Genomic DNA, 26,460 nt, shown 5'->3' with positions numbered 1-26,460 from the left:
GCAGCTGACAGATGGAAAGTTTAATTTTCTAAACGAATAGTCAGAAAGATAATATTAGAAATGTGTGTTTGTTTCAATAAACCTTTATTTGAGAGTGCACTTCGTTTTGTCTAGTTTCTTGTCCCTGTCTATTCGGCGCTTTTCTTTTAGCATATGTGAGTCCTTGTACCGAAGTGAAGTACGAAAACACGCCCCCCTCTTACGCAGACAGTTGACATGCTCTCTACTTAATACACCCTCATTTCTTCCAAAATTCTATGGAATTTTCGTCCGGTGTGTTATTGGATTTTTTACAAAACGGCTATGCGGACTCGAGTGTGCGCGCTCGCAGCTTTACCCTTCATTCAGTCCATCTGCTCCGAAATGACATCTTAGCGTCTCCGACGCTCAGCTGTCACTTTGTTTCAGCTTATACGTAGTAAGGTAGTGAGCTGGGCTAGTTGGTATGCATTAAACATGATGATAGACATCGCTTCTTTTCCGTTCTCTCCTCACCTCGTCTGTTCTGTCTGTTTGTGCGCGGTCTATCATCATGTTTAACACCTCATTAGGGTTGCGTAAGTGTTTACATTTTTTCTTCATACTCTCAAGATGGCGTGATGCCGGAAAGTTCGCCGGAACGGCGACACGTATTAGTTGAGGTCGGCATCCAACTGCCAACGATTTGGATTTATTGAGGTTTTTCTGATAGTCCTTGTGAACAAAGTGGTAGACAAGATGGAATGAGACTGTCCCATGCAGCAGTTCGTCGGAGAGTGCAGCCAACCACACATTATTTCGAGCTTCATCTTTTGGAAAAACTTTCGTAGCACGTCGTTTTTCGATTTGGTAGTACCGGGGCAGAACTTCACGCAGCACCTCTTCGACATCGCCTCTCACGTCGCTCACCAAGGTCTTCTACGCGTCGTTTCCTTCCTTACCTCTTCAAAAATCGGTTTAGACCGACTATCTCTGCTAAAAAAAGAGGAACTGAAAAAAATTGACGCGTCGTCTGCACGCGAAGACAGGCCTCGCGAAATACTCTCGCTGTTGGCCAGCTGATACGTCGTACGTGCGCGTGCCCATCAACCATGAGAGGGAAAGAAATAAAATTAAATGACACTTCCTGTTTTAAGTTATTCAAAAAGGCAAGGAGTGCTCCATTTTGCCACTTCATAGACTCGAAAAAGCGCTTTATGTCAAACTTTATTAATTTTTTTTTGTGTGTGTGTGCGTACAAATACGCCGTTCTCAAGCTAGATTTTCAAGGCGATCCCTAGGAATAATTTTTCAGTCGTTTGCAATAATAAAGAAATATATATCGGTGTTAAAGTTGCCAGTGGCCCTTTATAGGGTACCATCTCGGTGTAACAATCAGACTTGAAAATAGAAATGCTGCGTAATGCTTGTTATCGGCAGGGCTGGCATCTTAGAGACAGCAGAAAATATTTTGACTCGTCTCGCTTCTAAGATTTTCTTTTCAGTGACCCTAAGCTTCAAAACATTTGGCACCTTATTTCAATGGCTCGCGCGACATTCTGGTAAAGTGCGAGATCCCTGTAATGAGCGGTTTTTCTTTGCACGTAGTGTAGATGCGTGTTATGAAGTGGTTGTTTAATGTGCGTGCGAAACGTAATAATGCTGCTGAGGCAGACGGCCTAAAAGTCTAGGCCTGCGCGGCTGCGGGGACGTCATTGTGAGGGGATCCCCGTGCGGCAAACACTCCGAAGCTCGGCGAGAGTGGTCGTAAAGCGGCAAACGTCTTGGCGTCACCGCGTGTTAGCGTCAAGTTCCTTGCTGAGGCGCTGCAAGACGGGCTGGCGGCGCAGGTCGTTTAGGGGGTATTGGGTAGACGCAGTGTGCAAACATCGCAGAGGGAGAGAGGGCAGTGCGGTTACCTCTTGTACACGGTGGCCACGAAGCCCCCGCCGATGCCCATAGAGTGGGGCAGCACGACGCCCATGCAGAGCATGGTGGCCACGGCGGCGTCGGCGATCGTGCCTCCCTTCAGCTGGATCCGCCTGCGGGCAAGACACCGACTCAGGACAACCATTCATTCGAGGAGACTCGCGTCTGGGAAAAATACGCCGTTTGCGAGATTATTTTGTGTCGTCATTCATTCGTAAAGATTTTCGTCTAAAACAGTCTCTTAATTTACCCCATCGAGCAACATGGGCAGTCGCCATGTATAGGCATCGCTTCCAGCGCGAAGCCTGTGAGTGGACCCGAGTCCAAGCCAAACGCGGACGCAGCACTCGGGTCCACGCTCAGGGTTCTCGCCTGGGATATATGGCGGCCACGGATAATGGGCGCCATAGCTGGTTTCACCTTACGATAGACCTCGGTGGAAGCGCCATTGCAGCCACTCCTGCGTCTCGAGGGTATCAGGTGCGCTCTTGGCGTCCCTGAGCCCTCCCGAAGGTAAGGTGATAGGGCGTTGGAGACCAGCGCCATGGGCCTGTCCTTGGAATAGCTACGATGGATGCCCTAGTTTCCGCCGCGGTCCGTCGTAAGATGAAGCGTAGTATACTAGACGGCTCGAGCTCACAGGGACCACGATCCATCCAACTGGACGATGAAAAGCATGCACGCACGAAGAAGAGACCACACACCGGCTCGAGCGCGCCCATCGAGAAACCCCCAAGCCACAAGAAAAGGTCATGATCGGAGGGAACGCTCCCAGGGGAGACCAAAACGGGGCGCTGAAGGGCTCTTTTTTTTTTTTTTTTTTTGTCCAATAGCTTTTAATAGCTTTTTTAGGGTTTTTTTCTATCTTTGAGGCGTGTCTTTTCAAACCGGAAGCACGGTTTCTCTTCTGATGGCGTAATGTTTCCTCCAGAAGTTTCCTACCTCGATAAATGAAAGGCTGACAGGTTAGCCCGGACGTCGTTCCCAGATGCCTACTCGGCGCTTCAGTTAAAGAGGACGGGCGAAGAAAATCCCAGCGACGAGACAGCACGGCAAAGCACGTGGTTCTGATGACGAGAATGAAAGGGACAATGGAGGATGATGCTACAGATAGTTTCTACTTAGAAACAATGACAATCCCGTTGGCTTTAGGTCGCACCTAAAGGCTCAGACACACTGCTGATACATCAAGCAAAAGAGAAGGAGTTGGTTGCGGACACGATGACAATGTGCAGACATGCCTCAATCATGTTCGAAGCTGCTTCATTCATGCTCCGAACATGTATGCAGAGAGTTCTTGCGAGACCAGCGTCATACGAGGAACGGACAGTTCTGGAGACGGTCTCCTGTATGATGTAAAATGTAAACTGCCGCGTCAAAAATGTTGAGATGGTAACAGCCCTGCCACACATTCGATGTCATTTCCAATCGAATGACATCGAGCGGTTGGCAAATCAGCTCTCGATCCCCAATCAGCGCGCGCCACACCTCGATGCGCCAGTATCGTGGCGAACGCTGACTGACCAATCGGACAAGTTCATTCGATGGACCCTGTGCCGTGTGGCTTGGGCATACATGAGCTAGGACAAACTGGCGGAGGAAAGGGGACGGTCTGCACGATGCATTCCTCTCTTCGAGGTTGAGTCGCGAATCGAGTCTGCTCGATGAACCATGTCCTGCTTCGAGTATATTCCTGAGACACCACAAGATGACGGGCTCGATGTACTGGCATCCGAATGCTCCTAGACGGATAGGGAGCAAACTCATGTTCACTTTGTGTGAGGGATTTTTACGCTGGCATGACGAACTCAAATTTTGGTCTAAGTAACACTATAGCGTGCTCTGTGAAGAGTATTTATTTAGAAAGGACAGACTATTTTCTCGGCTAAAAGTTACATGTCCGCACGTTTCGAACCTGAGAGATTCCTCGCATTGTGCTTTTCAAGACACGGTACCACGTGGTGGCACCTCGACCTCGCACCCTGAGGTCACACTTTTGAGCGGCTTTACTCTGCCATGCTGGCTAGAAGCAGAGGTGTCAGAATCGCGCAGCTTGCTTCGCGTGCGGTGGCGCTCCAGTATATGACGACGACGATAGGCGGCGCGCTTATCGACTCTGAGATGACAATTGCAGACACTGCCGCGCCGAGAAAAGGCTCGTTCGCGTCGCAAGAAGCGCTTATATGTGGTTCGCTTCCCTGAAAGCCTTGCTCCGTGCATTTCGCGATGGCAAAACGGCAAACACGCATCTGTGTTCCCGCTGCTTCGAAACACTGGTTACTACCCAACGTTTTGGAAATTCATGTAAATAAAGACGCATTAAAATGAAGCTGAGTTTCAATATATCCGAAGGGGTTTCTTTTAAGTGTCAATGTTAACATTCGGAGTGAATCCCGTCTTTTTCTCGTCCGACATTAGCCGACGTACACCCTTTCGCTCAGGGGTCCAGTTGCAAATGAACGTAAAATATTTCAGCTGTCCTCCCTCCAGCGCCAGGTTTCTAGTTTCGGAAACGCTTGTGTGTCTCGACGCGCAGTTGAGGCATGACGAAAGCATCGCTAGGTTCATTATTGTATCCCGTTAGCCACATGTCCAAAATAAGCGTATTTATACTTTCAAAAGTATTTTAAGAAGCGCATATCGCACTCCACACTTACTCGCCGAGCAAGAAAGCACCCGAACCGTAGAGGACGCCGCACGTAAGAGTTGTCAGCGGCGCCACCGCTTCATCATCCTGACCGGCTGCTTCTTTTCTCGCTCACCGACACCTTCCTTCTAGCCACCGTAACTCTGCCTTCGATTATTCGGAGCTGTAACTCGCTTGTTTTCGCAGTCATCAAATAGGAGTTAATTTCTAGATCTCAGTATTCGCCATGAAGCGCGAAATTGAACGACACAGATTCGCCATTCCGTAACAAAGAAGGAGCGTGCCAAAATTAAAGTCGCCCAAGAAAAACCAAATTACATGGCGTCAATAGATACACCACAAAATAAAACACTGCTTCCATCGCTCGCTCATACGTGCCCTTAGAGTTAAGGAAAATGACAGCCCAGTTGGGAGGTCAGGGAGCAAACCGAAACTGGAACCTGGCGGGAACGCGAAGGGTTGAAGGGGTCATGAAACGATTTTTCTATTTTCACTAAATACTACTTAGAATCACTCCCTAGCGTTATTAACCGAACAAAGTCGCCTTACATTTTTTTTTTTCTAGGCAATGGCAGTCGCCAAGAAGAATAGAGAAATATGAGCATCGTTCACCCCTCAACTCGGAGCTAAACAAGCGGCCACCTGGCCTGGTGCCTATCCTATGCCGCCAACTTTAATCATAGCCACACGCTGGGGTCGGCAAAGTAGGAGACGCGTGCTGACTTCCAGGCATTGTTAGAGTTCGGCTATCCTGATCACCGCAGTCGTTGGACACAAACCACTACCCGAGTGTCCGCCGAGACATTGGTTGTCGCGAGCCTAAGTCGAGTGTTGAGGCAGTTCTCGTGTCCAATCCATGAGTCGCGTTCGACTGTCGTCAAGCGGGGATGCTTCGGTCCCACAGTTACGTCATCAAGTTTCGCGAAGGCAAGACTGAAACAAATATCGCCCTTTATCCTCGCAATATAACCGCGACAAAAAGAAGCTTCTGAATCGGTGGCAGTCCGTGCGAGTATACTAGGGCCAGACTAGGACCAGTACGCCTCTGCAAAGTCCTGAAAATTTCAACCCGATATTGTTTCATGACCCCTTTAGTATTTGCTTTAGAGGAAGAATGCGCGAGCGCAGGAACCCCCAAGAGAGGAGAATCTGCGCATGCGCCGTTCGGCAACCTCGGCATGACGTCACGCACGAGCCGGGGTGTATACACCTTTGCAACAAACACTCGACCCCAGGGGCAACATACCCTTTTCGAGCCCAGTCACTGGGTTTGAGGCTACACACTTAAAATTTTTACACCCTTATGCGTGTAAATGGCTCGTCCTCTGGCTAACGCCTTTATTCGTGTAAGGGTGTTAGCCGCCGGAGGTGGTGAAAATCGTGTTAACTGCTAACACCCTAAAAACAATATGGCGGCCAGTATGCGACAGGCGATACGAGCCTGGCGAGCCGTACGCGGCTTCTCGCCGGAGCAAGAGCATACGGCTCGCACGCTCGTTTGTTGTCATCTGTAGGCGCAAAAAACTTTCCAAACATCTCTATGTCCAAGCGCCAACACCGCAAATAATACGAGTAAGGCCGAAACCGCTGGAGACTGAACAGCCGAGACTGTCGCCGAAGTCTCGCTCGGCCTGCTCAATGCCGGTCGCATTTTCATCGCATCAGAAGCGCTTATAAAGAAGGGATAGCTTTACAAAACACTGACAGGCTGGCTTTATTGAACAAAACACCCACTTGCCGTGGACAAGTTGACAACAAATCGCTCCGACACCCTCTGTCGACAGCGGCTAGGAGGTATCGCACTCGCGCTCCGTGTGGCTCTCGATTAACTATTGCCTGTGTGCTCACCTCTGTTACGTGCGTTATCCACTCATGAACGTTTGTGCGTGAACAGCGGCATTCAGCACCTAGAACACGCGCTGGGGAAGCCGCCTAACCTCCTTTTGTTGCAATCAGGCAGCATAACACGGCGACACAGCTGCCAGCGGAACCGAACAACTCGGAGCGATCAACACGACGGATGGACTAATGACATCCAGCCCTCTAATAGTTATAGATCACCAACCGCCACACTTTTCAAATTGGGCGGCGACAACCCCCATCTAGCGACGAAAACAAAAAGTGATAAACATTTGAAAAAAGAAAACAGCAGTTTTTTTGCTGCCCACCGCGCGGTTACATTCACTCACGACATCCACATACACACAACACTGTACATACACACGCGCATACAAGCACTGGTCTATAGCACAACACACAACAAATAGTACATACAACCTACTATTACAAACCGACAACTGCCCCGAGCGGTATATATGCCCTCCTATTTCGCGCATCGGTAAGCCCAGTGACCACGCTAGTCTTAATCAAGATATGAAAAGATTACGCCAATTTTATTTTTCAATAATATTTTTTCTGCATTTGTCTTAGGTAGGTACACATATCCCTTAATAACTTCTTACAGCATAATGTATTATAATGATACGCGCCTAACTTCTAGTAACTCAACGTGAGTGACGAGAAAAAAAAAATCGTGTGAATTCTGTCTGGCAACCACACTCGCGGCGTGGTTGCTATGGCGACGCTGTCGGTACGCGCGCCGGCAGCCGTCCAGCTGGTTCGGCCGTTCGGCTGGTTCGGCTACGGCCGAGTGCGCGAGTCCACGGTGAACGCCGCGAACGCAATCGAGAAAACAAAGCGTCGACTACTGAAGCTGTACGTAATCGAGTTTCCGCCCGTTCGCTGCCGAATTCTTCGTAGTCTTCTTCCGCCCGTTCGAAAGGGAACAGCCTACCAGTACGATTACCGCCGTGGCTTCAGCGGCTTCATCTTCGGAGGGAACTGTCAACTGAATTAGTTCCAAAACGCGGGTGCATCAGGCAGCGCAACGTGGCGCGGTCCACGCACAAAGTAGGTAAGTAAACAAAACACTCAATGCCGTTCCATTATTTTTTTTTTTTTTTTTTTATTTACGGGGGCGCGCGGTGTTTCTGGGTGGCTCAAGGTATGGGAAAGCAACCGGAAAAATCGGCGCCTGATCGACCATGGGGTGAAAATTTCAAGGCGTATCGTACGCAAACGACAGCGTTTGCCAGCGGAAGACTCGGTCGTCCGTGGCGAACGCATTTTTAGTATTTTTAAGGATGTTCTACCTGCAAAAGAAAGGAGCGCCTTAAAATTTCACAAGGTAAAATACACTGCTGAGGAAACGACGCCCCTTTGCGTGCAGGCGCCGATTTTTCCGGCAGAGTTTAGCGCGCTGTGAAATGCAGTGTGCATTTAGGGAGAGTTTTGGCATAATATAATGTTGCTCATTGGAAATAAAAAAAAAGAAATGCTGGCATCATATGTTTACACACTCTTAGTCATTTTTGGAATCTTAAGTACCCTTTTTGTGGCAGGTATTGGACGCCAGCACATTTTACGTAGGAATGAAGAGTGGAATCCGGCCAATTCCCTTCCACATGAGTGCTGTGAAAGCAAAGAAGAAAGTGAGGGTGAAACAGTTCCTGCAGTAGTAAGTGCCAGAAACAAGAAAAGTGCCCCGAAGTGGAAAATATACTCCCTTGAAAAGGATCCAAAAGAAATAGACGTTATCAGGTATACCGCCGAGCGTCACAGACCTGGACACTCCATTTCAGTTTTTTAAATGCCCATGCCCTGATGAGCTGTTTACAGCGATATTTGAGGGGACCATATCCTGTATTGAACTCAATGCCACCATGAACACCATTTTCGGGTTCTGGTCACACCTCCACGCAGGATGTCCTGCTTCAGATCAAGGAGGATATCCTTGACAGAATCTCCTGTACGACAACGCGGGCGGTCCTGGCCCTGGATATAAAGGGCGCCTTTGACAACGTCAGTCACACGCTGGTGTTCGAGAACTTGGCCTCAACTGGGTGCGGGCCCCGGATGTATGATTATGTGCGGGACTTCCTGAGCAACTGGATGGCCACCATCGGAATCGAGTCCATCCGCACAAGCACCATCCCGATACCGAGCAAGGGCAACCAGCAAGGCCCGGTCCTGTCACCCACCTTGTTACCTGGCGATGTGCAAGCCGCCTCCTCTACTGGAACGGATTCCCCGGATGAAGCATACACTCTATGCCACTCTATGTGGACGACCTGACGATTTGGGCTACGTCGGGATCGGACAGCGGGAGGCAAGACTTCCTCGAAGAAGTCATTGAGACGGTGCAGAACTACCTCGAGGCCGGCAACCTCCAGCGCGCCCCCGATAAGTCTTAGCTGTTGCTCCTCCGCGCGGGCAAGCCAATTCCCGAAGAAGAAGAAGGCGGACATCCGCCTCACGTTAAAGGATGGTACCCCCGTGCCGGTGGTGAAGCGGGTTCGGATACTGGGGCCTTCACCTCCAGCGGGATGGCGGAGCCAAGTACACGGTCGACCGACTCGTCAAGACAACCACGCAAGTCATGCGCATGGTGAGAAGGATAACGAGTCACAGACACGGGCTCTAGGAGTCGGACCTGATCCGGCTGACCCAACCACTCGTCGTGAGCCACATCGCCTGCGCAAATCCGTATCTCAACCTGACCTGCTGTCGAGAGGTAAGGGCAAGATGGACGTGATTATTCGCAAGGGGTACTAGCTGGCACTGGGGGTGCCGCCGTACGCGTCGAACGCCAAGCTCCGGCTGCTAAGTGTAAACAACACCTTCCAGGAACTCATCAACATGCACCTAGCCAGTCAGTGGGAGCACCTGGCCCTCACACTGAGTGGGCGGCATGCCCCGAGCTCGCTCGGCATCCCCATCCCCGCATCGCAATGCGAGGCTATCCAGCTGCTGCTGGCCCTTTGGGACAAGATCCAGGTGGCACCAATCCCGTGAAAGCTGAACCCATCTTTGCATCCAGGTCGCTGGATGGCTCCCGGTCCCTTGATTCCGCTTGGTCCCGTCGTGTAGCATAGGGCCCCTGGTAGCAATCGGTTGCTAGCCCAGCATTTAAGCATACTCCAGCCTTTTTGTATGTAAAGCAAAACAATTACTGCAACTGAATACTTCTTACCTGACAATAATCGTAGTTTGCACTGCTCGATGCCCTTCTGTTTTATCTAAAATACCGCAACTAAGTACTCCGAGTACTGGTCGGAGCACTGCGGTGCAGGTGAAGTTTCTACTTCACCTGTTGCCCTTCTGTTTTATCTAAAGTACCGCAACTAAGTACTCCGAGTACCGGTTGGAGCTCTGCGGTGCCAGGTGAAGTTTCTGCTTATAAAAAAGTGTCTGCCCAAAAGCTTGCTTCGGTACCACGAGCTGCAACAGGAAGCCTGATGCAGAGGCTTTAAGAGCAAGCTCCATGCTTTGAATGTTGCTAAGCATGCGCGCTTGTGCAGTGCAACTGTCGTTCAGGACAACGTGCTCATTCTTGGCATTTCAGTTTCACTTGCACTTAAAGGGATGTTGAACCGAAATCTGGATTCCATAAAACACGGCGGCAAAAGCGTGTAACAAGATGCTACAAACACCAAAACATCACTCATACAGCGATATTTCGAATGGATGACCTTACTTTTAAAAATAGGAGGCGCATTTGACAGATTTGTTTGTCTTGTTTCTCTGAGAAGGAAAGGGAACGACCTCGCGTCTTCTCCGCCTCGCCGCCTTGAGGGGGCGAAGCAGAGAGGAGAAAACGAGATATCTTGACGTCACGCGCCTCATCGGCCTCGTTCAATCTCAACCTCTTTCTCCAAAAATACGGCCGTCCATTCGAGATATCGCCTTGTGACTACGAGTAGTGTTTTAGGGATTGTAGCGTCCCGCCTACGGCTTCTGCATCGTTGTCTGAAATCCAAATTTCGGTTCTCCAGCCCTTTAAAGGGAAACGGAGTGTGGCAGCGATTGGATGATTTCTTGTGTCAGCCGGAGTTGCTTACCATTACCACTGTAGGGCAGCAAAGGCTACAGGCATGCAAGAGCGACTTTGAGAAGTGCTTTCGCAGAAGAAGAGCTTGCGATAGAGCGTGTACTAGCTCGCACTTGTCGCCTTCGACCGCGCTGTCACCCTGGCAAGCCTTCGGCAACACCTTCAGAATGCCCGCATTCTTCAAGAAAGCCACAATGTTATGAATATACCACAACAATGCCTGGCTTTTATTTTTTTCTAAAAAAGAGCATTTATGAAACTTTGAAAATGCAGCAGTGCACGCTCATTACCTTCGGTACTGCTTAGTGCGTGCTCACTCACGCTCACCTTATCCAGGCTGAAAAGCTTGTGCTCGGACGGGGCGTATTGAACACTGGTGGTGTCTTTTGACTGAAGTAATATACAAAGTATGAACAGGAGTGATAAAGAAACACAACATTTAATGCCGGTCATCTCCACTTTTAAAAAGTATCTCAACGTGAGATTAATTTGACATTTCGTAGCAAGGGTGATGAATTCCAGACAGGGTGACACAAACCGTTTTGTTAAAAACGTAAAAACAAAATGTAACTACTCCATACAGGTGCCTAATAGTTTGATGACTAGGAAACAACACGGAGGACTAGAGAAATGTGATTAATATAAATGAATAAAGCTGGTCATGAATTGAAGCATACTTAGGTATGTGAGCCACACAACTTGCAGCTGCCATCTCAAGAAAAACAAACAAAGCCTTTAATGATTTCGAAAATCGGAACAATCCTGGCAGGAGTTTCACAGACTTTGGCGATTGCACTATGTGATCAGCAATCAGGCTACAGGTGCTTTCTTGATTGTATTAATCACCTTGATTGCAACTGGCCGTAGCTGTGAGTAGATTAGAATAAGACAAAGCCTCTCAAGAAGGCAGCTCGTATTGTACGTCTTCTGGCCATGGGCGAAGCCGAAAAGCCAGTAGGCCGCCATGACCACAGTAAAGCCTTCGAAAAGCCAAATGGTTCCCTCCTGCATATTAAAGCAGAATTGATTCAGTCAGAGAATAATAAAGGCCGCACTGATGAGTATGATTTTAAGCATGAAATGCTTTTAGCTCCCGGCCACCAAACTGATGACATATCTTTTTGGGAACTAATGCCAAAAATCACTTCAAAACATCCCAGGTTTCGAAGTTGACTTTTGCGTTGGTTTTCTTATTTGAAACCGGCTTTGAAACCTACTGGGTCTCGAAGTCAGTTTTGGATCAGAAACGTGTACACTAGCAGGGTTCAAAATTTGCTGTCAAAATTTTGTTTCCTTGAGACAAGGAAAACAAAAAGGAACATACACACCACCGTCTCAAAACCAGCACAGCATACAGCTGTCATTTATTTCCACAAGTCATCTTCCTTGTCATCCCACACGCTACACATGCTATGGAACCTATTCCTATACACACTATGAAACCTATTAATTCCAAACTACAGCTTTAAAAAAATTATCCAACATTCAAATTACTTTTTTGTATGACATCTCACTACCGAATTCTAAACCAAGAGCGCATCATTCGTTTAAACCGTTTGAAGCAATCGCCTGACGAGGAGCCCGTTGTCGTCAAGCTTTGACAGCGCACTTTAGTTCACCTTTCTGCCGCCGTCTTGGGGGGGGTCTCAGGCATTGTCCCCGCGCAAATATTACCACAACTGTTTAATTGATTGGTGCGGCACACAAACTTCTGTTCGGGCTGGAACTTGGTCAACAGTGTCTGAGATGAGCCCGACGCCCATTTCAGACATCAAATAAAATTTCGAAATTGCTTTTATAATCTCTTTAAGAGTTTGAATGCAGGCGTCTGGAATTCGCAAAATTTAGTGGCCGCGATTATGTCCTCTGTGACTGATTTGCAAAAATAAATGGTTTTACAGTAATGATCCAGATTGTGATTTATTGGGAATTAACCAGTGCTGTTAATAACATGGTCTGTATTGTCCGCTCTGCTGGTGTTTTTTCTGCCGTCATTGCATCCACGCAGTTTGAAAGTGCACTGCTTTATGCGACAGGTGGCACGCACACACCGTGGCACTCCACTTCATAGCGTGGCATGTGGTGGCAGCAAAAGGCTCTGCCAAAAACATGCTAAGCACAGCATTTGTGGCGGCAGAAAAGATACAAGGCTACTATCTTGTTCCCGAGAGTATAGTATGTTGCAGGTTAAGGCTGCGGTACCACGGCGGCCATCTTGAACAAAACATTAGTTGAACCACCAGGGCGGCGTTGGCTGTCCGTATGAGCAAATGCTGCAAAACCTGCGCGCCAATTTCGAAACCCTTTTTCCCGTCGCTTGCGACCTTGAGTTTCCTTCTCCACTCTTACGCCCCTCCTTTCACGTGTTCACCCTCTGGCGCGTCGCGCCCACGTTCATTGTTGGGAGGACAATGTACCGGATAATCCCCAACTTGAGGCCCCCTGCCAAAATTGTCCGGCTGCCAAGTGATTTGAGCGAGATGGGGTTTTGAAGCGGTATGGAAAAGTGGGACCGTCAATTTTGAACTATGCCTTTTCGATACTGCATAAGTTGTGTACGGGGCTGGCCAAGGCACGGGCGCGAGGACGTAACTGTATACAATGCTTGGGTTGCAGGAGCACTCGCGCGTAGAAATGGTAGGACGCGCTTTCTGAAATCACACGCCTACATTCCGCAGCGTTGCAATCCTACGAGTAAAACAGAGTACATCTTCGGACAGTGCGTGAGTTGAGGCCGGCCGTACGAAAGACACACCTCGCGCTTCCTGTCACTACTGCCTATGCTTGCACGCGCTGCCGATTGGCGGTCCTTTCTTTATTTTGTTTCGTCGCTCTTTTGAAAATACTGAAACTAATATTTTCTCAGACCCTGCTCATCGTACCTCTGCACTACAGTTGTGTGAACACATTGTGATGTAATTTCAGATATGGGACGGAGTGTCTACATTCTTATTTCGTGTGTAATGCCGGCATAAGATTCCTTTGCTGCCAGAGGGTCAAAATAATGGTAGGGTCGGCAGCAAAAACTATTTCAATGACCGAATTATGATCAAACACCAGTAAGAACATAAAAAAGAAATCACATGGGGACAATAAAAATATTGCTACAAGAGGATGGTGCGCGGGGCACAAACAATATTCGGAGTGACGTTGAGGGAACGCGACAAGCCAGATCTTTCCTGATGGCAGCCGTAAAAGTTGATCTGGTGCCTCGTTTTGATCGGCTTTGCACGGAAACTCGTCGACTACCGACTATCTTGTCAGTGGTGAACATAGTGAACATGAACTGGATGATTTTTTTGTTGTTTTTGTTTCTGTAGTTAAATGAGAGTATGGAAATATGAGACGTCCGCTGACGCTTGCGTCGGCTAACGGAACCTCAATCGCCGATCGCGGCCGATGTCATGGGCGTATACAAATACATCAAGTCGTGTGGGCGGGAGCAGTTGAAGCGCCGCACTTTTTTGGCCGGTCAGTAGAGACTCCGCGAATTCTGACTCGAGGCTACTTTGTGCGGAGGGAGCCGCTACTGAGCGCGACCAATCGGAAACCAAGGATGGCTGAAATTTCCTAAATGCCATGAGATTTGCAAATTCGTTCTTCCCGTCGTAGTAAATTCGTCCGAATCGCTATTCGATTTACTAATCGATTATTTGGATGAAAAGATATATTTCAAAATTCGTACGTGGCTCACCAAATGGCAATAAAATTGGTATAGGATTTCAAACCTATATAGTGTCACCCTAATTTACAAATTTGTTTCACTTGAAATTAGAGTTCACGCGCAAGCGAGCTGGTGGAAGCCTATACTAAAAAGGCCAGAAACAAGAGAAACAAAAAATAAATAAATAAGAGCGGGATAAGCGCAACACAGTCTCAAATCACAGCTGAAAATGGTTACTTGGTAAGTGTAAATGTCCAGACATTGTATTAGTAAAATGTATATATATATATATATATATAAAGTCAAAAATGCGTACTGTCAGAGTTATTAATTCGAAGTTTATTCCGACGTTTCGAGCGGGGACCGTTCTTCATTAGGTGATGAAGAGTGGTCCCCGCTCGAAACGTCGTAGTAAACTTCGAATTAGTAACTCTGACAGTACGCATTTTTGCCTTTGTATATATATATATATATATATATAGAGAGAGAGAGAGAGAGAGATATAGGTAGATAGATATTTTTCACTATTTGCTGACGGCCAAAACTAACTATGCAACACAATTTTCGCTAAAGGCTACCGTTATTTACAAAATATGACGAGCGTAGTTATTATATCCGCAATAATTTGATAGCAGACACATAATTCGATCAAGCTACTTGAGTTGGCGTTCAATGAAGCGGTGTTCGATGAAATGTCCACTATTCGATGAAACGCCAATCAATAAAACAGAGCTTCATCGGACGAAGATGCCTAGCTGTTGTGATCCGCAATATTTCGCGCAAAAACGAAAGACACAAGAATAAACAAGAAGTAAAACCACAGAGTCCCCGCCTCATATCACCCTCAGTTGGAGCTCGACTGACACATTGCGCCGATCAAGCATCACCAACAGCTCAACACCTAAACGCCACGGCGTTCACTATCTTTGTTTGGGTGATTCCACCCACTAATATAACAACTCATACAATGCGCCGTGATAAAGTGTTTCTTGTCTTTGTGTATGTGTTTTCGTGACATCTAACCTCTGTTTGCGCTCTGACTAAGAATGAAACCATGTATACTAAAACATCGATAGTGGTCTCTATTTTTAGCAACGCTCGCACACGTCTTGTCTTTGACGCAGTGGCATTCTCATCTTCCATACACGGACAATTGGACAAAATAGGTTGGTCGGCCTTCACTCATTAGCTGCGGAACGTTTTGACCGTGACGTATGTATAAATCAAACAAGCACCGACAGGCGGGTGCCCCTTTGGAAACAAATCATGCTCGCGTAGAGATGTATTTATTTCTAGGCCAACTCGTCGGCGTCAGTCGGTACAGGCGCTGGAGGCGTGATGAAAATGCTGGCAGATGTCGGCTTGACGAGCCCCACACTCTCCCCTTACAGCAGATGGAAAATAAACCAACAACAATATTTGTCGACGGGCAATTGATTGAAGAGGCCAATCGGTAGTAGGATGACTCGACAAAGGGTAATTCATAAAAAAATTCCAACTCGTTGACAATTGTCTGTGAGGCCATTCAGTTTCCACATTGCACTCATCTTCTGTATTAGAACACATACACATGTTAGACATTTTAATATAAGCAAGTTTCGGGCACCGGATATTTTTTTGAAAAGCTGTTTCACCGAATTTCGCATCTCCCGGTTCGTCGAATTTTTATATGAAATCATAATATAATTATTATACTTGCCACTTCTTCAATTAGAAATGGTTACAGATAATTATAAAATAAAAGTAGGCTTTCGCAAAAATTATGTCGATTATAGGATATGTCAACGTAGCCGAACAGTAAAAAAAAATGTTATGAGGGGTTTTTTGTTAGAGTTCAGGAAAGACAAAGGCGATTCTTCAAATGAGCACTGGTCACACAGGCCGACTGGTAACATAATTAAAATAAAAGCACCGACTTCACAGAACAGGAAAAAACAATTTCACTAGACGTTTTGCCTCCCTTGCGGGAGGCATCTTTAGTAGTTACACAACAATGCCTGTGTAAGCTTCGTGGAGAGGGCCGCGTTTTTTGTTACACACGGATGTGTGTGTCCCTGCGAACAAACCACGATTCTAGGAGTTTTCGGGACCCCCATCTGTCCTCCCTCGCCAAGGTCGTCGCGGCCGGGAAGTCAAAATAATGCCCTATTGTCCACACATAGTACACCAGTTCAGACTTCAGTCGGGTCGCGTGGGATGCGCACGTGACGTCAAGCTTGTGTTTACAAAGCAAATGAAAAGTTCAACCTCAAGTCAACGCTATTTATCAAATATGTCCGTACTTCGTGGAGAGGGCCGCGGTTTTTCTTACACGCGGATGTGTCTCTGAGAACAAACACGATTTTAGGAGATTTTCGGGACCCCCATCTTTGTTGTAGGGTGACTCGTTTATCGGACTGTTCGTCGTAGCGAGAGTACAGGGAAGGATAATAATTCATACCCTATATCGTGCAGAAGAGAAGAATATTAAAAAAAAAAAAAGAAAACGAAGCGAAAATTTTGATTTCCCTTCTTGTGGACAGGGCATTGTAGGTGAACGTGGCTTCCTTGTTTGATTCGCCAAAGTAGCAACAAAGCGGCATTTTACGATCGAGCGAGCACCGTCGGAAACACTGCCCAAAATAATTTTATAGGGAGTTTCACGGCTTTCCACTGCGACATAAGCACGTGGATAGAAAAACAAATATTGACAACAATAAATGTCGAATATTTTTGGCAGGCTCACACCTGGTTTTTCTTCATAATTTGATGACTCATATGTTGATTTCGTTTGCGGAACCGTACTTCTGACCGGCAATTTTATTGCGTACACGAAGCTTTTGCGTGCGATCCACTAAAGTTAATTATTTTTGGGGTGTCCAAGTTGAAGCGGTGCGTGTTATTTTTCGATCTCTGTCCGAATGATACAAAGTTTCACGTTTTCACCCTGTGAGTGAAGTGAGTTGGTCAGTGCTAGCATCCAAGGCTAACTTCGAACTCTAATTTAGAAATAATGTCTCTGTTGCCGCATCGCGGACAAAGATATATATGCTCTTATCACTGTAGCAAAATAATGTGGCAGGATTTGTGCTCTTGTTATGATCGTGTACCATTGTAGTCGACGTCATCCCAGCACGGCGTATCGTTTTTGTATTCGGTTCAGCCCTGCAAACCACACTTAAGAAAAAAATAAAAGTTTGCACCTTGTTTGTTCAATTTTTTGTTATACTGCAGAAACACATTGCGCCCCGTGTTTTTGAAGGCACGGTAGACGGTGGTGACGGTGAGGTGACCGACCCCCATGTCAGCCGGCGTCTCGCTCGACCTCCTCGGAGGACAGGTCGTTTTTACTGGTGACTGGTGCATACGTGGAGCAACTCCGCGCGCATTGCGTTCTTCATCTCAGAGAACGCAATACATGACTCAGCTCTATCTCGTCATCGCTCCAAAATGACAAGTGGAATTCGCAACTGTAGTCGGTGACAGGTCAAGAACGAAGTGGGAGCTCCTCCCAGCCTGTTCCACTTCAGCGGAGCGAACGGGGGAGAGGAGGTCGCCCCCTCTCCAGCGTTCGCAAATGGCAAATTTTAGTTTATTAGGCCATTAACTGTCAATTGACGCTCGTTCGTTTACGTCCGCCGCAGCCGACAATGTTATCCCCGGGAATACCAAAAGTATAATTTCTTTCAGCAAAAAAAACAAAACAAAACAAAACAAACATAATAATAAAACGCCCGGTATATATCACAGCTTTGACAACGCTTCACGTGTGTGAGGTTCGATGACCGACAGAGAACCACCGCTGGCCGTGCTCCCGAAGCGGGGAAGTGCAATTTATGGAGACCGATCATATTATCAGAAAGGTGCAGACTAGGGAGCCTTCATGTGCGCGAAGCGCACATCGAGGCACTCTAATGCAGACAATCCAGGAAAAGTATTCTTGCAACTATGAGGTTCCAGTTGTACTTACACATGCATTATCGTGAAATTTGACGGAGTTCCTTCCAACACTAAAGAGTTGTCAAGAGTGAAGATTATAAAGGAGAATATCAGCAGGAATCTATTGTCTGTTTACTGAAAACAAAACAAGCATCAGAAAAACGCATTCGGGCGGCCGGGGCGGCCAGAAGCACGGACTGCGCGCACCCGAATGGGAGGACACTCCTGGCAATTTGTTTTCAGAGCCACGGTATGCCGGCTGCCGGCCAAATAGTCACTTTAATTCTATTATGGCTTTCGAAACGTAAATACACGCTCGAGAATTTTCAACAATATCACGCGAGCGCCGACCGGCCTGTAGATCAGCGCATCGTCACGGCGCGAAGTAGCGATATCAATGACAGTACGCGCGTGCGCAGAAGAAACGCGACCAAGTCGGCGTCGGCTGCTAAGCTGTTTCCCCAATCACGACCCACCCCTGGCGCGACGCCCATCGTTTGCTCCACCCCATAAGCAGGGGACCTAGTAATCAAAGCGACACACACGGTACGCAAACACGAACAGCAGCTAGTAGGAAGGACACCGACACGAGCTTAGTCAGCGAACGAAAAGGCAGACACAAACTTCACTCTAGGCAAACAGAGCAGGGGTAGTTACAAGGATGAGAGGCGTGCGCAGACGGAGGTAAGCAGTGCACAATAAATACGCGAAAACTCGCAGCAACCGAAGAACCACGCAGCAAACACGTACGTGCACACGCACCAGAAGCACGTGCGTCACGCTGCGTATCTACGCGGAACTGGCGATTTTGGCATTTCGGTAATTTGAAACTTCGATATCGATTGCGTGAACAATTTATTCAGCAAACTGAACCGGTGGAGCCTCGCATAAAAAAAAAAATCGTCTGACAATATGAAAGCGACTGAAATTCTTCCTAAAAGCTATATTAGCAGAAAGTACCGTGTTATAAAGGACCTCACGAGTTTCGACCAAGTTTTCCAGCACGTTATTTTGCAAGAAACGGAAGAAGCCAAGTGTACAACCAGTTTCCGAAGCTGGCAACCACAGCTGGAATCAGCGCCATCCTCGGCAGTTTCCTGAACCTCGCGTAGTCACATTTCAGCCACCGGCACATAGAGGGCGCAACCAGACATCCAATTTGTGTTTTCTGTATGTTTTATGATTTTTTTTTAATAAATAGGCTCGATTAGTGAAAATTTGGGCTAATAATCAGGACCTGGAACAGTAATCTCCATTTAATACTAAAAATATCGGCCTAAATGTCTGCCAAAAAGGGTCAAAATACTCGGTTATGACTATCAACAAATTCGTGATTTCGCCTATATTCAAACTTTTTTTATGGAAACTCAAAGGTGAAATTTAGAAAAAGGGCCTCGCTTTGCAAAGCAGAATATGTTTTTCTTTGCGGGCCTACAATTTTATTCATGTGTGCCAATCCCTAAGCGCTGTAGCACTGTACTACCAAATGAAGTTTGCCAAAATTAACGGTTTTTGTCACTTTTCACGTGAGCATTCCGAAAAAAGTTTAAGCCATATTACAATGAAATTTAGCGTAACTCTTTCGACCATAATTATAAACTGATGTAAAAAGTTTCAAATAAAATGACCGAGTAGGCGCCCAAAACTTCGCGACTGAAGTGCTTCCGCAAAGTCAATTTTTCTAAAGTAAATATCTGTCAAAATAAAATAAAAAAACGAAAAAAGGGCCTCCGTTGACAATGAACGCACTCTTCTTCTATAACATTCTAAAATTTGAAATAAATTGCTCCAATTGTGCACCCTGTACCACTGTACTACGAAACCATGTTTTGCCGAAAAGGCCAATGTTCGCGGGTGCCCTCTGAATTAGCGTTTTGCACTAGGAAAACAAATCCTACATCAGAGGAAAGATAATGTTGTACAGGACAAGGTGATATATAACACATAATTTTAGAAAGCTTGAACACGCCACAATCGCATTTTGAAAACGTGCGGAAAGCGTCATATGTCATGGCCGCCGTGGGACCGCAGCCTTAAGACGGTACGGTGAGGGGAAGAAGCTCCGTCTACACTCTTTCCACTTTAGCAGAAAGGATGCTATAGAGAAAAGAAGGAAACTGCCAATCGTGGCAAGCAAACCCTTTTTGAACTGGCAGAAGTGATGGGAGATGCCAGGCAGTGTAAAAAAAGGGGAAGGGGGTGGACTGCAAACGTGTTTACCAGTAATAAAAAGGGGGAAGAGTGAAAGGAGGTATTCTTCTGTAGATTCCTCTTTCTCCCGGAGCTGTGAATGTGCCATGGCCGGACTGGGCTCAACTCAATGCCCCAAATCATATTTAAAAAAAAAAATTATTGCCGGCAGAGTTTTGCGGACTCCTAAAATGCCTTTACGGAGAGGTTCCACAAACCCTCTTTCCAGAACTGTTGGCCTAGATTGCGGGCATGGGCATCTGCAGTACGTTTTGCAGGAAAAGGAGGGGGAGGGGGGCAAACCTTGTTTTCTTTCAAAGTTATAGACCAACACGCGGCCCTGACGTCACGCAGCTGCGGTGGCGCTGTTGACGGCACTGCGCATGCGCAGACGCCTCATTTCACTCGAATTCGGTTTCTGCGCGTGCGCAGTGCCCACACCTGGTGTGGGCAGACGCGGGCTTGTTTGTAAACAGCGTGTCGATCTATAGGTTTGAAAGCTACACCCCTTCAGAATAATCCCCCCCCCCCCCCCCTTTTCCGCCACTTTGCTGACGCCCATGATTGTGGGCACCTCATCACTTACAAAATGTTTCCTAGGACCCATGTGTAGAAAGTAGGAGCCACCATTCAAGCCCCTGTCATGACTACAGTGCAGACATATCACAATAGCAGGGAAGAACAATAAATAATAATGGACAGTCTGACCGGAAACAATATTGGTACAGTTTCAGACTCGCCACTCAGCTTGCCAGCTGAGCCAGGCTAGAAAAACGAAATTGGCAAAGTGAATGAGTTGCGAGTATAAAGATGCAACAACAAAACCCTACTGGAGTTCTTAGAAAATGTTGGGGCCTTCTTGTCAATGGAAAAGGCACTCAGTAATTAAATCCAATACTCTTTCGGATAGTGAGATTGATATCGTGATAAGGTGGGTGCTTGTCCCAAGCTCTTGTTTTAGCACCAGTGGGTGTCAAGTTACACACAGCCAGAAAACAAATCAGCATAGCCAAACGAAGCACAGGACAATTGCATCCGTAAAATAGCCGATGTTCCATATTTCAATTAGTTTTTGATCTCACTCTGCTCAGCACACAATTCATAGCAGACGATTGTCCCTTTTTAGCTCTGTTCGCAGAGCCAAAAAGGGACAATCGACGAACAAGTCTGTTCGTCAAACGACGAACAGACTTGCCAGTCTGTTCGTCGTTTTGTTTCTGTCAGAGAATGATACCTACCTTGTAGCAAACAAACTCATTATTATTCCCTCATGTTAGCAGACGATGCGTCTGGTAGCGGTATTTTATAGCGAGTTCGCTTCACACGCACTGGCACCGTTCGAGTTCTCTCCCAGAATGCATCGCACTCGCAGAGTGTTGCACTGAGAACTGGACTCAAACGAATTCGCCAAATGCACCAAGTGCGGAAGACTGATGCTGCCGCCATCTATGTTGTAGAAAGAATACCGACCTCAAACCGAAACTGGCGCCTTGCTGTTCGGAGTGATGGGTGGGAATGCGAGAGTACAGTCGCTACCAACGTTTATCTACAAACGTTGGTCGCTGCAGCCTGTAGTTTATAGTTGCAATGACTTCAAGCAACTCGGCTGTCATAGGGATAGTTACAGACGGCGTAAATTTCCGCAACCAGCTGTCTACAAAGCAGCTGGTTGCGATCTTTCAATTCTCATAACCGTTTACACTGAAGAAAATGGATGATGCTGTCCGAGCAGAAGCTTGATCCATTTCAGCATGGCATTAAGCGTGGACCACTGAAAGGGTACGCCTTAAAACTAGTCTGCTAAAATACCCAGCAAAACTTTTCGATTTCGGTCGTCATTACAGGTGGATCAGATATTAGCTTTGGTGAGGGCGTCGAGAACGAGAGCTTTCTCGAACAGAATATGACGGGGCAAGTTAGCTGAAGTAGGTAAATGTTAAACATGATGATGTTGCCCAAGCCTCGGGTAAGATCACTAAATTTAGCTTTCTCTGATGCTTATTGGGCAGTCAAAGTTTCTGCTGGGGCAGTTTTGTCGACAAATGTTCAATTTTTCACCCGCACAAGTTGGTGATAAATATCTCGGGGGCCGCTGATGCATTTGTTCTGAGCATTTCTTTACACACTGGTATATTTCAGCGTTTTTACAACAACAGAGCGACTTAAAACCTCCAAATAAAACACGGTTTGTCAACTGCTTCCTTCATGAAATAGGAGACGCTCACAGTTCAAGCTCGCGTTTGATTCCGTTGCCCGCGGGACGCAATTTCTATCAGGAAATCTACTTTTTTTCCTTTCAGTTCTGCGACACATCGTAGCAGACAAACTTTCGTCATCTGCTCCAGCACCTTGCCGGCCTAGCCGGAGCGAGGCACGACGGGATTGCATTTTGGTGCAATCTCGAATTTCTCGGTGCAGCGAGTGCGTGCACGCGTGGGGTGTCAGCAATGAAACAAACTCGGAGTGCAACCACTTGTGGAGTGCCGGCTGAAACGAACCCGCTCCACGCTGCGGGTGCCGTGAAACGAACTCGCTAATACTTCTTCAGTGCAAGCCGGTTGAGACCTCAATGACCAAAATCGGTCTCTCGGTGAGATGGAATGGCAAACTGAGAATGATTTCATGACCAGGGGCCAAACAAATAACAGGTGCATTGTATGGTGAGAGTATTAGCACCGAGAAGTTTGGGAGGCGACCTTTTACAGCGAGCCGGGGTGACGTCCTGCTGAGGACAAAATTTACCCCCTCACTCGCCCTACAAAGGCCGAGACGGCGTTAGCTGTCGGCATATTACTTTCGTTTTTTTTTTTTTTTTTTTTTTTTTTTTTTTTGCGCATTTTACGTAGGAAATGCGAATTATTATATGCGGCCTTATTGAGGTATGGTCTGTAGCTGCAGGCGAAACTTCAACCAACATTCCGAGCATGGTTTCCAGGGCAGACAGTGCATGAATCACAGATGGTATATGAAAAGGAAGAAATGCCACCACACTTGCAGGAGCATTGCAGTATATTTACATCTTGCACAATCAACGCTGCTGATGATTTAAATTAATTAAGAGGTTTTTTTTCAACTTTGTTTCTAAACAAAAACGTCTCAGCGAAAAAGCTGCACTCTGCTCGAGCAACATGTTAAATATATTCTGGGCCATGGGGAGAAAATTACAAGTGAGACCGCCCAAAGGCCTTTGACTTAGATGCCATTTGTATGCCCGCAAAGCGGGGTCTGATGTTCTCCTAAAGCGCGAGACAAATGGACGGCAGAATCGTCCGATCCGACAGTCCGAATGCCGCTCCGAATTGAGACACACGCACACGCTTCCGACCTTGCAAGCGACACAACAATCCGTTCGGCTCCGCCCAGGAGATCCAACTTCCAAGCACTCCAGCGGAGGTCCGCGTTCATAGATCTCTGGTCCCAGATTGATGGTTTAGCTCGCACGAGCGAAGCTAGGAGCTCGTTCTTGTTAGCGCATGCATTCTTTGCCGGGGCCATCTTTCTCGAATGGATCAGCGGGATCTACGCGTCCGGCTTCCCGTCGCCCGTCCCGTTTTCTTATTCGTCCCGACAGACCAAGTATGTCATCATGACGTTCGCGCTAGCTGTGCTGTCATTGGCTGGACACATCCGACAATCCGTCCGCCGTGCGAAACTATCTGGCGCGTTTGACGCATGTCGGATCGCCGATCTGACGCCTGAAGCGACCAAATTTTTCGTATCAGGCAGTCGTACTGTCGGATCGGACGTCGGATCGGATGGATTTTTCGCGCATGTGTCTCGTGCTTAACTCATGAATCTGCAAAGAACAGAATTTCAGTGTCTGAAACACTTACACCGCCGCTTCCACAACCCCTTGCACAACCGCCTTATATCGTGTGGAGGGGGCGGGGGGGGTTCATCGACGGAGTTGCCTCCACCGATAGCTTTCCATACTTATAACCCAATTATAAGGGTAAACGTGACAAACACGGTTGGAAAAGCTATGAAAATTCTGTCGGCATAAGTCTCACCCAGCGCCTTTTACACTGGGTAAACGAAGCCCCGCTTCTCAACGTGCTTACAGCTCACAACGGCCGATGTTGACGGTGCCTTCCCCATCCTTAGTCTGACTGTCCATGCTCTTTTTAATCTCGAAGTTTTCGGGTGGTAGAATATGATACCAGCTTCTTTTTGGAAATTGCATTGCAGCGCTGAACAGTAGGTCAGCATGATCACAAACCTCCGATCGTGAGGAAACGGGCGCAGGGAAGCCAGCTAGATGCCAGCTAGATGCCAGAACGCGAAGCGGAGTCCGTCACCAGACGTCACGGTACACCTCACCCAATCAAGACGTGGCGGCCGCAGCGACACTTGTGTTTGCTCTGAAGACCAATAGTACGCTGTGCAAGCAATACCATTGATCTCCACGACAATTTGCTGGATCGCGTGTCTCCGCTTGGTCGTTGCAGCTCAGGTGCGGCCACCGGATGGCCACCTTGGGACAAAGATTATCAGTCAACCTTTTGGAGCGTCGTGGAGGCTGGGCGGCAGTAAGCTGAAGACATGTTTTCTGCTCGTTCGTTGTCATTTACCGAAGAAGTTTGTTAAAACCCCGAACGGTGAGAATTGCGTTTGAGAACACGTGGAAATTTTTACGAAAGCTCAGCACCGCAAGAAAAAGGGGCAACTCGTCTAACGCAAATCTTACCGTTCTGGCGGCATGATCAAAGCTTCCTTGGCATGCCAAAGTGCTGCATCTTTGTCTTCGCACGCTTGAATACCGATGAAGAATTAACGCCGTGTGGATTTGTTTCGTGAGTGCAAAGAGCATGAAGATGCATGTGCCTCTGGAGCAGCATTTTACTTTACTCTTACGACTGTATTTGTAACTTGCGGCACTTGCAGTCCAGAAGCGGGCATGATCCAGTGGCGAAAAAGGAGGGGTAGGAGGCTATGGCGACGGCGACAGATTGCACACAACTATATGGACGGGCTTCATACTTTTGCCTTCGAAAACCTACCTTCTTCCACACCATTGCTCTATTTGTGCTGTCATGTGATCCATTTGAGTAGATTTGGAACATAGCCATGGTTAATCCATAATAGCAACCACCGTTTTCGTTTCCTATTGATAGCAACTCGCTGGAACAGCTGGGTGATAGAGAAGACGCCTATGTACGACATACCTTCAAAGCTCTGCCATGGCATTGATTCTTGATAAGTATCCAAGCGTGAAAAGGCACAGAGACGCAGCAGTTTGGCAGGCCAAGGAAGCTTTGATCACGCCGCAAGACCGGCGAGACTCGACGTTCGACAAGTTGTGCCTTTTTCCTGCGGTGCCGCGCTGTTGCAAAATATTTTATGCGTTTTCAAAGGAAATTCTTATTGTTTACACATTGCGAGCGTTTGGCGCTCCTTTCACTAAACAGAGGGGAGCGCCGCCGGAGACTGACACTCGAGCGTGCTCTTCGTGCTCCGAGCATTTCTTGGAGCACAAGTGACTTCTTTGCGCTCCGTGATGTCACGTCCACAAACAAGATGGCTGTGCCATTGTTGAGATTGTTGAACCAAAAGGCGTAGCCGGACAGCTGCTCCTTTTCAGTCCATTAGCGGTTAATCCAGCAGGTAAAAACAATTTGATTTGAAAGCCAAGACAGCAATTAGCATTCCGGAAAAGGTTTGTTCATGTGCCTTGCCTGAGAACAAAGTGATCTATCGAACGAGCGTGCTGATAGCTCGGCGACAGAAAAGTTGCCGAGAAGACAGTGGGACGGCTGCCCTTTTTAAACTGCTTAGTCCAGCTGCAGCGAATAAAGATACTTAGATTGGAAAGCCGAAGCATCAGTTAGCATTGCGGGAAAGGTTTGTTCGTGCATCTCGCCTGAAAACAGCTTGCACGGTCAAATATAAACAGCTTGCACGGTCAATAAATAGATCAGCCAAGGTGCCTTTCCCCGCACGTGCTCGAAGCGAGTCTCCAAACCTCTCAGAAATACTTAAACGTTCGTAGAAACTTCATAACGTCGCCGTCTCTTTTACTTTGTACCCTGCCGCTCTACACTGGCTTTAATTAATTTACCACCGAAATAATTTTGGCTTCTCCCACCCGTATCCACGGGATGCCAGGTTCGTCATAACCGTGCGGTGGGAAGGAGCTTGTGCGGCTCGTCAATAGATTTGGTGTGTACGCCATGCGCCGTTTAGTTGCTGTGCCTGGAGTATGAAACTCGGAGCGTCAGAGTAGGAGTAAAGGAGTGTGGACTTAAAGGGGAGCTGCAATCATAC

General features: G+C 47.4%; 1 protein-coding gene across 1 annotated transcript in view; it reads right to left on the bottom strand.

Moving 5' to 3' along the window:
- The window catches only part of LOC8027089 (scoloptoxin SSD14), an 85,206-nt gene that overhangs the window by 28,210 nt on the left and 30,536 nt on the right, over positions 1 to 26,460 (bottom strand). The window contains 1 exon segment of the mRNA XM_042290113.1: positions 1,878 to 2,000. Coding sequence (XP_042146047.1) covers positions 1,878 to 2,000 — 123 coding nt within the window.

The sequence above is a fragment of the Ixodes scapularis genome, unplaced genomic scaffold (assembly GCF_016920785.2).
Source record: "Ixodes scapularis isolate PalLabHiFi unplaced genomic scaffold, ASM1692078v2 PGA_scaffold1__304_contigs__length_218370807, whole genome shotgun sequence".
Classification (NCBI taxonomy): Eukaryota; Metazoa; Arthropoda; class Arachnida; order Ixodida; family Ixodidae; genus Ixodes; species Ixodes scapularis.
The sequence above is the reverse complement of the archived record's forward strand: the minus strand, read 5'-3'. Positions and strand labels throughout refer to the sequence as shown.